This window comes from Nilaparvata lugens, chromosome 1, assembly GCF_014356525.2.
Source record: "Nilaparvata lugens isolate BPH chromosome 1, ASM1435652v1, whole genome shotgun sequence".
Taxonomy (NCBI): Eukaryota; Metazoa; Arthropoda; class Insecta; order Hemiptera; family Delphacidae; genus Nilaparvata; species Nilaparvata lugens.
The window spans coordinates 60,418,085-60,431,240 of NC_052504.1; the positions used below are offsets into that span (position 1 = coordinate 60,418,085).

At 36.9% G+C, this 13,156-nt stretch overlaps 1 protein-coding gene across 1 annotated transcript in view; it reads left to right on the forward strand.

The window, feature by feature from the left end:
* LOC111056296 (mitochondrial cardiolipin hydrolase) overlaps positions 1-10,701 on the forward strand; it is a 33,883-nt gene extending 23,182 nt beyond the window's left edge. The window contains exon 3 of the mRNA XM_039438556.1: positions 8,529-10,701. Within this exon, the coding sequence (XP_039294490.1) occupies positions 8,529-8,761 (233 nt within the window). The 3' untranslated portion in view covers positions 8,762-10,701. The remainder of the gene's footprint in view (positions 1-8,528) is intronic.
* The last annotated feature ends 2,455 nt before the right edge of the window (positions 10,702-13,156 follow it).

Consider the following 13,156-nt stretch of genomic DNA (forward strand, 5'->3'; position numbering starts at 1 on the left):
AAAAATCAATAGTGAGTGAGGATAGTCTCTCTCTCTCTTATTCTAAAGAATAGGTAAGTTCTACAACTGAGAAAATAGGTTAAACACACACACCAGACTTTTTTTTATTCATTTTTAAACTTTACATAAAATTGTGATTACAAGAAATGAGTGCCATATATTTCATCTACAAGAAATTTCAAACATAAGTGTCCATAAATGTGAGAGTAAACATTCTCTTGTTTACATTCAAAATTTTATTCTATTGTTGTGGCCGGTGTTTGACCACGACACATATAGTCTATAAACTCCTGTGGTGGTCTAAGATTGCCAAAAGCGTCAAAGTAGTGAACAACATTGTCCTTCTTCACATAGCACACCCAATGTGTTCCTTGTCTACCTAATATATCAAGATTTATTCACCCGCACTCTTGAATTAGTGGACCATAAGGAGGAAATGTATTACACATAAAGACACCATGAAAATTTTTCAATTGTAAAATACAAGCATACTTGTAGAGATCAGCTTCGCTAAGTGCTCTATCTGGTAAGGCTATTATTGAAGTATTTAATGCTGATGACAAGTTTTTTTTCTTCCATCTCCTTTCCTTCTGCTGCTCCCTCTTCCTCTCACCATGTATGGCTGTAACTGCAGTTGACGTCTCAAATAGATTCCTTGACCTGACACTACCCTCCTCTTCCTCCCACTCATCCTCTTCCTCATCGAACTGTGTAGACTTGCTGTTGTTGGTCTGTTTGTCTTTCTTCTCCTCCTCCTCACTCTTTGATTTCTTGTGCTGCCGCCTCCCCCTCCAAAAGTTGATTTTGCTTTCATTATATTGGTTACAGCTAATGCCGCAGCTTTTTCCAATAGACCTGCATCTGAAGATGTTACTCTGCTCCAAGCATGCTCTGCCAACTCTCTATCAGCTACCGCTCTGCTTGCTGTATCACTGTTTGTTGCATACACAATATCGTGTTTCTTGCAAGCTTTGTCCAATTTATTTACACTTGGGTCGTTTCTTGCTAATCTTTTAGCTAATTTTGTCCCTGGTCCGCCTACAAAATTAAAAAAAACATATTGCTATAATTATTATATCTAGATTTTTTTCGACTCCAGCTTATCTTACACTTTACTGTATACTTTTTCTTTGAAAATAATTTAATTTTTCTACCTGGTATTTGGAGTTCCAGTGGTAGTAAATCGATAGATTAATTTATAACACTTCCAACTGCTCCAGAAATATCACTCAAAATTCCACGCCCTTTTTTGATTGACTTTTTCCCCCACTTGTAGTAGTACTCAATGTCTTTCCCTTTCCAAAGACAGCCATCAAATGGCTGTCAATAAGTGCTGTATTTATTGCACTCTGCTAATGAGTCTTTCTTTTATAAGCTCTTGATGAAAAGTATCGTGTGACAATTCCTTTGAAATTGCATCGGCAATAATTGCAACCGCTGACTCTGTAATTTCTCTCACTTTTTCCATTAGTGTTCCACTAACCAACAGTGATTTAATCATCTCTTCTCCCGTTAATTATGATGATGATGATGATGATGAAGAAGAAGAAGATGTAAATTTTTTAAATGCTTGTTCAATCAACTGTTTACACATATTTACATTAATAGCGTCTCAATTGTTACCAACATTAATAACTCAGATATTAATGTTTCCAACAGGATCCATTTTTGTTAATAGTTGGTTTCTTCCAATGTTGTTGTTGTTGTTGATTCTATGACAACGATGATAATACTGAGCACTAGACCTCATTTCATCATGAAAGACACCAACTAACTGAACACATTTCTACCAAATTGTGTCCTTTTCTTTAAAAAAAAATTCCTTTCAACCACTACCCCATTCCATCACATCCTTTTCTCCTCCTCCTCCTCCTCCTTCTCCTCCTCCTTCTCCTCCTCCTCCTCCTCCTCCACCTTCTCCTCCTCCTCACTCAAATTGGTGACGGTGCAATGCCTTCTATATATCCATTTTCAATTAGTTCTTCTAAAATCAAATTGATTTCATTTTGATGACCAGTATTGCCAACTGCGTGTGATTCATCAAGCAGGTGAAGCAGGTGGAGGGTGTATGAGCTGATGATGATGGTGGTGGATTTTTCAGCAGGTTAATTCTGTCAGTTGTTGTTGTTGTTGGTTTCTTTGGAGTAGCTACATCATCGAGTTGTAGTATTTTTTTATTATAGTCTTATACTTTGATTGATTGTAATTATCAATTTTTCCATCAGACGATAACCTTTTCTATAGACATTTGACCAAATTAGAATTCATCTGTAAATGCGTTTATCTTTTTCAGTCACTAGAAATATGTAAGGATTTTTCATGAAAATCAACTCGCATAGGCCTTGTGCAACTGGAAACTTTCGAATTCCTTCTCCAGCTTGAACATCTCTTTTAGGATCACTTAGAATTATTTCTTTACCATCCTTGTCAAATGTCATGACTTTGCTACCCAAAAACTAATTTCCACTAAATGGTTTGATTCTTGGTCCAAAATGTTGATCAATCTCCTTTTCTTTTTTATACCATCTCAAAATATAACTGCCCAATATAGTATTTTTGGATAGTGTCATTTGTGATACACATAACATAGATTCCTCATCATCCTCTACCATCTCCTCCTCTTTCTCTTCCTCATCCTCCTCATCTTCATCCCCATCCTCCTCCTCCTCCTATTCCTCTGTCTCCTCCTCTTCCCCCTCCTCTTCCCTAGTTTTATTAACATCATCATTGTCTTGCATCAAACGTCTCTTTACTGTAGATACTGCAGCTGTCACGGTCCTATCCTCTTCCTTTTTCACTTGTTTGTTGTTGTCTCCGCTATCCTTCACACTGTCACTTTTCTCCAAAATGGAAGGTAGAAGAGAAGTAGTAGATGAAAAGCTGTGTTTACGTTTTCCAAAGTTTGATTGAGATAACGGTGTAGAAGAGTGCTGTTGATGAAAGTAATTTGTTTCAGGATATAGTGATTGCTGATGTTGAAGTATTGCTGCTGTTGAAGTGTTTGTTCACTACGGTTGAGAATAAGATTTGTGATATCCTTGTGTGGTTCCAAGAGCAGTTGCATTTGTTTAGTGTATTGTTCATCACTTGAAGATAAATCTTGTGTAAGTGCTTTATGTTTTTGTTTTATATAATGTTTCAGCTTACTTATCTCAGTGGTAGTAGTCAATTTGTTTACATTCTTACAGTTCTTCTTTAGTTTTCTGTTCTTTTTCTCCTTCTTCTTCTTTTCCATATTTTTCCTAGTCTTCTTACTTATGTTGCTGATGCCAGCACCAAGGACAACTTCACCCCCCTCCATCATGATAACTGACACTAGACTGAAGTTATTTCGGTTGTGCACTGACTAAAAATGCATTGAATCCCTGTCTGTAGCGTCAATTATCCTTGTCAGATGTACAGTCAATAACTAGAAATGCATGCGCAGATGATGACCATACATTATTGCACATGGTTTGAAATTTGTCCAGTGACATATCACCACTGTACACATGATCTCTGAACAAGTGTTCTGTATTCAACTGATCCTGTTGGAACATGATTAGAAAATTGGTGTTGTCTCATATCAATTGTTTTGGTATACAGCTGTAGGTTTGTGCCAAATAAAAACAATTCACATTGCTGTGTCTTCCTGTTGTGAAGTAACATCGTATAGCATCTTGTTGTTCACAAATTACATAATCAAATATAATTATAGAGTTGGGTGGCAGTTTGTGGGGTGGTGGAATTTCATCACTTGTGTCACACTGTATAGTTGAGCTGTTTTAGTTCAAGACCATTCATTACGGCACATAAAAATTTGTATTTATCTTGAAATGTAGTTTTGGGGAATATGTAAATATTTGAGAATCAAATTCCATTCGGATTGAATAATATGTTGAATAGAATGTTTGTTTTACCACAGCCTGATATATAATGCATCTCACATGATTTGGAAATAGAGAACTGTGTCGTAGTTGTCCAAGAGTTGTAACTATTATCATAACCTTTCCAACTGACTAACAGCTTATTACCCTCTTTATAACTTTATTGATTTCAAACACTTCAGGCACAGTGGTCTTTAACAGCTCCTCAGCATAGATCCTCAGCATCCTCCTTTTATAGGTTGTTTACGGTAGTCTTCCAATTCATAGGTTACAGGAAGTGTTGGTCTTACACATGTGACTGTAAACAGTTCATTTGTCCAATTCGGCAGGTAGCCATTGTCAAATATCATTTTATACTTGCTTATACAAACTCTGTCACCGGGCTCGATTTTCTGCCAGTGTCCTGGATAGAAATTTGGCACTACCACCTTTGTTGACAGTTTTTGACAGAATTTACGACGATTTTCAGCGATTTTGTCCAACAGTAGGCGCTCATGTTTTACATCTACATCGATGGGCCGCATTCCAATTGTTCTATGCACCTTTTCATTGTATTTGGAAACCAAGCAATCTATAATATCTATCCACTTATAAGATCCCCGTTCGGTAAACATTGTCCACATTGACTGTTTCAACGTTCTATTGAATCTTTCAATAATTGAAGCTTTCTTATCAGAATAGCTAGTATAGTGATTAATATTATAGTGTTTCATTAGATTGGCAAACTTTGAGTTTATAAATTCTTTTCCACTGTCAGTTTGAAGGTTATGTGTGCTGCCATGTCTATCGAGTATAGGAATAAATGCATTGACTATCTCATTGGCTGATTTATTTTTAATTGGTACTGCGTGTGCAAACTTGCTTAGACAATTTATTATTGTTAAAATGTATTTGTAGCCTTTGTTGTGATGTCAGTATGAAATCATTTCAACCAAGTCGGCTTGTAGTGAATCTTTTTGTCCCTTCAATGTCACCTGTCTTGTAGGATAGTTTTTCAAAGCTGGTTTGTGTAGTTCCTTGGCTATTACAGTTTTTTCATTGTCAATCTTTTTTCTATTCTTCTTCTTCTCATTCTCCATTATGAAAAAACACCTCTTCTCTTCCCCAACAATACCAATACTACATAGTTTTCACTTAAACAACACTCAAAAATGAAATGGTTTACAAATAGGTATTACCTTTATATTTATAAAAGACTATATCGAGTAAATATTTATAATAACCCAAGCATGTAGTTCGGGGTCAATGGCTTCTTCCATTTCACAATATGTTCTACTTGTGGGAAAATCGATAACTAATCCTTGATCATTGTTGAAAGGTTGAATACTAGTGGCGTGATAGAAAGTATTGCTCATTATGCCTAGGAAATTCTCTGCAGAACCGAATGGTTCTCCAATATGTGTATTGTTGAAATCAAACACAACTTCTACAATCCACCTTGTACCACTTGTGTATTGACAACAACTTTGTCTCAAACAATTAGACTTTTTTTCTCTATCTGAACAGCACATTTTTGTAAGATAATGATGGTTAGCCGATGAAAAACAAAGTTAACTGGTTGGCACTACTGCAAGCTATTTAAGTTGGTGTAGAGTGTGATGGAGATATGGTGTACACCTCTTCTTCTTCTTCTTCTTCTTCTGTGATATTGCTAAACTGCACCTACTCCTGACAGTATGAATCACAACTCACAACTGAACTGTTTACAATTGCTTTGAGAAATTCTATAAGTGGGAATGAGTCATGTAGACATGTGTGCATGTCATATTTACAATTTACTCGAGAACAGAGAAATTAATCTAGTTTTAATCCACCAGCAACAGCCATATACCAAGAGTCGAGAGGACAGCGGGGTTGCTTATGCAACCCACTACACATGAAGACAGCATCAATCAGATAAATGTGGTGTACCTGTAGAATTCATTAGTAGCTGGTATGTCTTGCTAAAAGAAGCAGGGGTTTGTTTATGCAACCCCGCTTCACATTACCATCATCATATTATAATATTCTCTATCTTAGAATTTCAAAGGAGAGAAGATATCTCACAAAGTGTTACAAAATTGAATACTAGCCTTTAATAAGCTGATAAAATGTCTGTTGCACTCTTACTAAGGGTGAGAAAATCAATAGTTGTGCTTCTAATAGGCTCAACTAGTGTTTGCCTTACTGGGTAAGGAGGAAATCAATAGTGTTGGTGGTGTTTATTGACTACTACTTATAGTAGCTTATTAATATTCAATTTCAACATCTGAGGGGGAAACAGGACACTTAAGTCATTTTAATAGCCTATTAGATGCACAACAATTGTCAGTTGCAACTGAACTGAAGTGTGTCTCTTACTAGGAGTGACTTGGCTAGACACCTGGAGTATTATATCCACACAATGTTATTATAGTATTCTCTCTATCTTTGAATTTCAAGGAGAGAAGATACTCTCACAAAGTGTTACACACACAAAATTGAATACTAGTCAATGTTATAATGTCTGAAAAACAAATAGAATGTTCACTGCCAATTTTGTTTGAACTGTTGCACCCTTACTAAGTGGAAATCAATCAATAGTTGGTCAGTGGCACCGCGCGCGCGCTGCGCTCGCTTATGGCAGGAAATATTTTGAGGTTATGTTGTATGGCGCGCGTGGGGCAGGAAAAATCGAGTTTGAGGTTAGAAAAAAAAGGAGGGAAATTTGGTGGCGGGAAATTTGGGGGTCAAGTGATATCACTGATCAGCTTATTAATGATGTCACAGATCAGCTGATTCGTGATGTCACAACTCAGCTAAGGGTGGTGGGTGGGGGGAGGGGTTGGTGACAACGCTGGGGGAGGGGGGTGGGGAGTTTCGTGACATCATTGTTGATTTATCTCTCTCATTTTTATCCTACTTATACTCTGTTGGGGCTAGCACTGAGCAGCCGGATACGATATGTTGGATACTTTGTACTGCACTGGCACACATCCTGCATTTGTCACTTATGGTCCTGTCTCCCATTATATGCCTCCTATAAGCATTTGTTGCTATCACTTGATCTTGAAACGCCTGTACAAATCCCTCAGTCTCTGCAAACAAGCTCCCCACTGTCAGCCACATACAAGACAGCTATCACATCTGCTCTTTCCACATACATCTGCTCTTCACTTATTGGCTCTGAATTAAGGTGCCCATAAAACCGTCCATGTAACTCTTTTGTCCTCCATTCTTCTTTTAGGTCTTGAGCAGGTAGCAGGTTGCTCCTTCTTTGGTTCCTTAAATCAAGGGCTGTGTAACCATTATCATTATTATTATTCTCTTTTTCACGCAGTTGCGGATAGCTTATGCGGAAGAGGGGCAAAATTTATGCAACCTCTTGGCATTATTTTCTATTATTGATAAAGTATTTTACCAAGTATGTTGGAGCGTTTGGCGTACTATGCGAGCTGTATCAAGCAGAAAAGACTTCTGCATTTTCTCTACCAGAGTTTCTGAGACATCAATAACCTTACAGCTCTCCACTGTTGAATTAAGAATCAGACCATTCACAGATATTACGATTGGGATTATTCTAACATTCTTGAGCCCATACATATATTTGAGCTCAAATGCTCTTGATACTTCCTCAATTTCTCACCTCTTGTTCTTTGACAATTTTCATCTGCTGGTATGGCTACATCAATTACCAAGGCTTCTTTTTGATTCATGTCCAACATTAGGATATCAGGCTTTTTATGAATGACTTGCCTGCCAGTGATCATTTGAACATCCCAATAGATCTTAATCTGGTTTCTCTCAATAAATGCAGGAGGAGAGTAAGAATAGTATGGGGGCATTTCTTCAAAGAAGTCAAATTCCTGCTGCAATTTCAGGTGCACTATTTTTGTAACATTATTATGTCGCCATTATTATTATTATTATTATGTTTGAGGTTTTGCTTGACCACTCTTTCCCTGGGCTCCGACCCCCAAAGGAGAGTGACAAGCGATTTTACCAGAGTGAATGCTTGTTCTAAACAAATATTAATAAAAGTATGGATAAAGTTTTAACGCTGTCAAGCCATGAGAACTAACATTGAATTCCTACACTTCACTTCAGCTGCAGAATTCGTGCTCTAGCTCTATGCTCGTTTGGTCTCACCCCAGCCTTAGTTGAATGAACACAGCAATTTCCATGCTAGTTGAGATCTCTGTTAGGGTTCGAACAGAACGGTCGGGTCTTTCAGTTTGGGTCCCTCGCAATTGAACTCCATGTAACACAAACACATAGTATAGAGAGTGATCAGAACGGTCTAGTTTCGATCGCGCTCCAGCACCATGATATCCAGTTGTCTTTATGTTTGCCACTTGATTAGTGGCATTAATCGAAACTGAAAGCTGAATTGCGACCTGCCCGTACTGCTTGCACCTTTAGAGATGTTTGTTATAGATTATTCAGTCAATAGTAAAAACTTTTACTCATCTTGTTATTATCATGAGTTATTATCTCAAATAAGTAAAACTCTATTAATGAGTTTATTATCTCAAATAATTAAACCCATCAGAAATGTTTACTCTAGTCGATCTTTCCCATTCCCCATCTCTGAATGAACAAAATTTTACCTTTTGATAATATTAAAATCATATTATAATTTATGCTTATTTCAAATGCAATACATATGTTATTTTATTAACTTCATTAAATTCAATTTTCTAGGTGTGGATGTGAGATTGAGGGATCCTCAAAAAGTCATGCACCATAAATTCTTCATAATTGATAACTCACTGTTGGTGACCGGCTCATTGAACTGGACCAGAGCTGCGCTTGTTGCAAACACCGAACAAGTGTTAATAACAAATAAAAAAGACTTCATTGACAAAAGTGCAGGTACTTTTAAAATATTGTGGGATGACACAAATACCATTCAGTTTCCAGTTGAAACGACCTAGAACTCTTTTTATATCCTTTAGTTGATAAGAAACTATTATGTGATGAGAATTAATCATAAGTTAGGCAAGCCAGCCAAAATTACGGTTACAGTTATGTACTTTATCATATTGTCTTTGTATTCTCTTACTTTAGGTATAGAGTATAGTATAAGATCGACGCCTGCAGGCTTGTCAGCTGGGGCATTTGACATTTTTATCGCCCCACTGAGAGGGAAAACACTGTCACTGCGATGCAGCAGTGTGTTTGACGAAAGGTTTCTTGGAATTTTTCTGAAAATCTTTCTTATTTTTCCCACTTCTTGTAAAGATCGTGTCTGTTTCATTTCCTTCAGCAATGTCAGCTTGCGAATCTAGATTTTCTTTAGAGTTTTCGGTATAGTTTCTTCTCTGGTATAATGGTGTTTGACACTTATGCTTGTGAATGAATATTTATGTAGTCATTCATTCAAAATTACTTATTATTGAAATGATATTGGAAGAGGAGAAACAGGCGTACCCTTTAATACTCCTCTCCCAAATTAAGATTTACATCAGATCGAAATAAAGTTAAGTCACTTTTTACTTTTCACTCCACATCACAATTTCTGTCCAAAAATTAAATTTAGTATGATTAAATAAACAATAAAGAAGATATACTTGAACTGAAACCCCGATTTAAATATTGAAAATATTGTGAATCAACCAAGTAATTTGTACCCTAGAAACAAACACACACAAATTAAACAACAAACAATTTAAATTCATTTATCTATTTCCCTGTGCATGCAAGCGTATATCCTATAGGCCTAACTAAATGTATTGATATCTATTTCAGAAAATACCTTTTCAATCACGTCCATGGCGATTTAATAGTAAAATTTACAAGCTACAATTACCGTATCATAAAGTTTTCAATGTACTAAACAAACTACCAAAATGACATAAACCTCGCTCTTGCTACCAATTGAGTGAAAATTGGTTTAGGGGTGTAACATGTGAAGGGTTGTGTGAAAAATAAGGTTCCCACATTTTTTCAGGTATATTTTTCATTAAAATTGGAAAATAAATCATTGGGAAGCTTATTTTTCACCTATTATTCAACGTAATCTCCAGATTTTTGCCACGCATTTTTGTTGAAGACTAATTTAATTCAAAGAAATCCCACTTTGAAGAAGTCCGCCACCAGTCCGTCGAGGAATTCGGTGACCGCTTCCTGCACTTCTTCATCAATCTCTTGTTGACCACCTAAGTTTTACTTTAATTTTGGAAACAAATAGAAATCAATCAGTGCAAGATCAGGACTGTAGGGAGCATGTTCAACAAGATCCCAGCCAAAACTATCGATTAACGCCTTGGTTCGATGAGAGATGTGCGTTCGCGCATTGTCATGGTGTAGACTAACACCTTTTGTCAACCTTCGTCTAGACCATAGCATCACTATCCCCGCGGACAGCGTCTGCTTGAATTTCTTTGGTTCAGGCGATCCAGTATGGTGCCATAGTCGCGATTGTTGTTTCGTTTTTTTGGTGACTTAATGACACCACGTTTCATCTCCGGTAACAATGGAGTCTGAGAAACATTCGGCATTCTCAGTGCATTTTCGAAGAAACTACTGTGCACACTTGACGCATTTGGTTTTGTTGGTTTCTGAGAGCATGTGTGGGACCCACCGCGCACACATCATGTGATAACCTAGCCTTTCCGTCAAAATCGTATGGACTAAATTCTCACAAACTTAAGAAACCCGGGCGGCCAATTCCCGTATCCCGGTATCGTTATACTCCAATCTTCAAGCAGAATTTGATCAATTTTTGACACAACTTCTTTGAAGATCGATGGACTCCTACTTCTTTGCTCATCGTGGATGTCTGTGCGTCCTTTGTAGAACTCCCTACACCATTAGCGGACGTGTTGAACACTGGTATAAGCTTCACCGTAAACTTCACACAACTGCCTATGAATATCAACCGATGGTAGCTTTTAAGCATGTAAAAATCAGATTACTGCACAAACTTCGCGCTTAGCGATGCCGGCGATCGCCGGTTCCATCGTAGATGGCTGTCAGGCCGGCACCGAACGTTGCAGTAAGCTCCACAAGTGGTGATCTGGAGGAAGGGGGAGCCAGCGCACAGAGCGGTGTTGCCACAATTCACCTAGCGTCTTGCGCGGGGAGCTTACAGCACAGAGAACCTTATTTATCACACAATCCTTGTAAATTGCATAAACAGTTTATGCAGTCCCAAGATCTATGCTCTCTGCATTATGTCCTCAATCATGGCTGCAAAATCTGCAGTGTGTGCTCTCAAGATTCTAACACTTGAACTCATGCAAGATTCCGTCAGGTCCAATCATTCTCAATTCTTGTGTGATCTGTGTGAAATTGTGTTCTCAACACAATGGCAAACTGTTGAAACACAGAAACAATTTTCATTGTTGTTCAAGTACCCATTGTGGATCTTTGAATTCTCCAGCGAAGGTCATGTTGATTCTCATCTTACAAAGTTTCATCAAATCAGCATGCCAAATTCTTTGTTGGTGAATAACTATGTATATGAGTGGAATGATTAAAATGAAACGTACCATTGTAACATGTGTGGGGCCAAAACATACGAAGTTGATGTTTTCTCACATTTCACTAGCATCATCAAATCACATTGTTACCATTAGCTCAGAAATTTATGTCTCAGGATCTGAACATAAGAGTTATTGTCTCGACTTAGAAGTTGATTCCCAAGCTACTCATAATGTTACCATTTGCAAAGGCTGTTCAGGACATGTTTTGGAAGAAGTTCCTCTCCCAGCACACGATTTTATTTGCCTTGGAGAAGTAATGTGCAAAATATGTTTGCAGCTTCAAAGAACCCCATTCATCAGGGACTCCCACATTAACAAAGAACACAGAAATTATCCTTGTGCTTTGGGGTGCACTGACACAATTCTATTCGACAATGGAGAAAAACTCCACGACCATTATTGTACAGATCATGATGTTAATTCATGTCACTTCTTTAGATGTTTTGTGAGTTGTGCAGAAGGATTGATTGATGAAGCAGCATCTTCAGATGTGCCATTCAAACTATCATTCCGATGAGATCTCACCTAGTGACTCTCTTTTCAATGTACATTGTGGCAATAGGACGATTGGCCTTGTTTGCAGCCTCAGCGACTTGGAAGCTGTAATACAAATCAGTAGTCTGGAAGATCTATTCAAACACCTCAACTATCATTCAGTTTCTCTTGGAGTGGTTTTTCATTTTTTCAAGAAAGATCATTTACATGAGAGCTTGCATTTGAGATTAAGCAGATTGAGGAACATCGAAAAGTATTTTCAGAAGTCAGCTCAGAAACTAATGGGTCACAACAGAATGACAATAATCCTTCTCATGGATCCTATCCAGAAGATATTACTCATTCATCCGTGAATACGGAAATTATTTTTCTTAGAAATTCAGACACCGAATATTCATGCAGAATGAAATCACAAGAAGATTACAGTCAGTGTGACGAGTCACACTCAAATCATCCTCAATCCAATGGATTTGAAATGAAAAATCCAAACAATCTTGTAAAAATGTTGCAATTATTGTAAACACTTCTGAAACTGAAGAAGATGAAAGTATAGGGAAAACTCATGTTTTCATACTCAATTGGTATCAGAGAGCGTGGTTTATTTCATTTTGGTATTTTTTTTTAGTGTATTAATTGAAAATTGAGGTTTCTATGATAATTGTAACTTGTGAATTTTATCATAAAAATAAATTGATGGATGTGATTGAAAAGATATTTTCCAATATATGATATCAATATATTTGTTTCTAAAAGTATTAATCCTGATTATCCATCAGAAGATGGTTTGACATTTGAAGTTAGAACTCTTGATAGTGATGAATCTATTTCATGTGGAGATGTAGTATACTTAAGAGCTAACTATTGCTCCCTTATTAATAATTGCATAAGCTCTTCATAATTTAGAATTTGACAGGCTACAACCAATCTATTGATTTTTTAATAGAAAACCCCTAAGCTTTCCAAGGTTATTGATTAATCCACCTGAAGACTTTGATAATGAAACAGTCAACAGAACACTGCTAAATCTTAATAAAAATTTCTCAATTTTATTAATAGACCAAGGCAAATGATTACTTTTGTTCAATCATTGTCTGATTTAGAGGTGAGTGATTATATTGATGATTTATTAATCCTTGTTGAAAGTTTATTACTCAGCTTCAACAATAGTTGAAAATGCTTCTACTGATAGAAACGTAAGTTTAGGAGCTATTCCAAAACGTATTGGTGACGACTTATATGTTAATAAACAGCCGATCTTAAATGAGTGCTAGAATAAATAATTTCCATCATAAAAGTTGAGCAACATCATGAACAGATTAAAAACTCTGATCAAAAGCTAATAGGCAC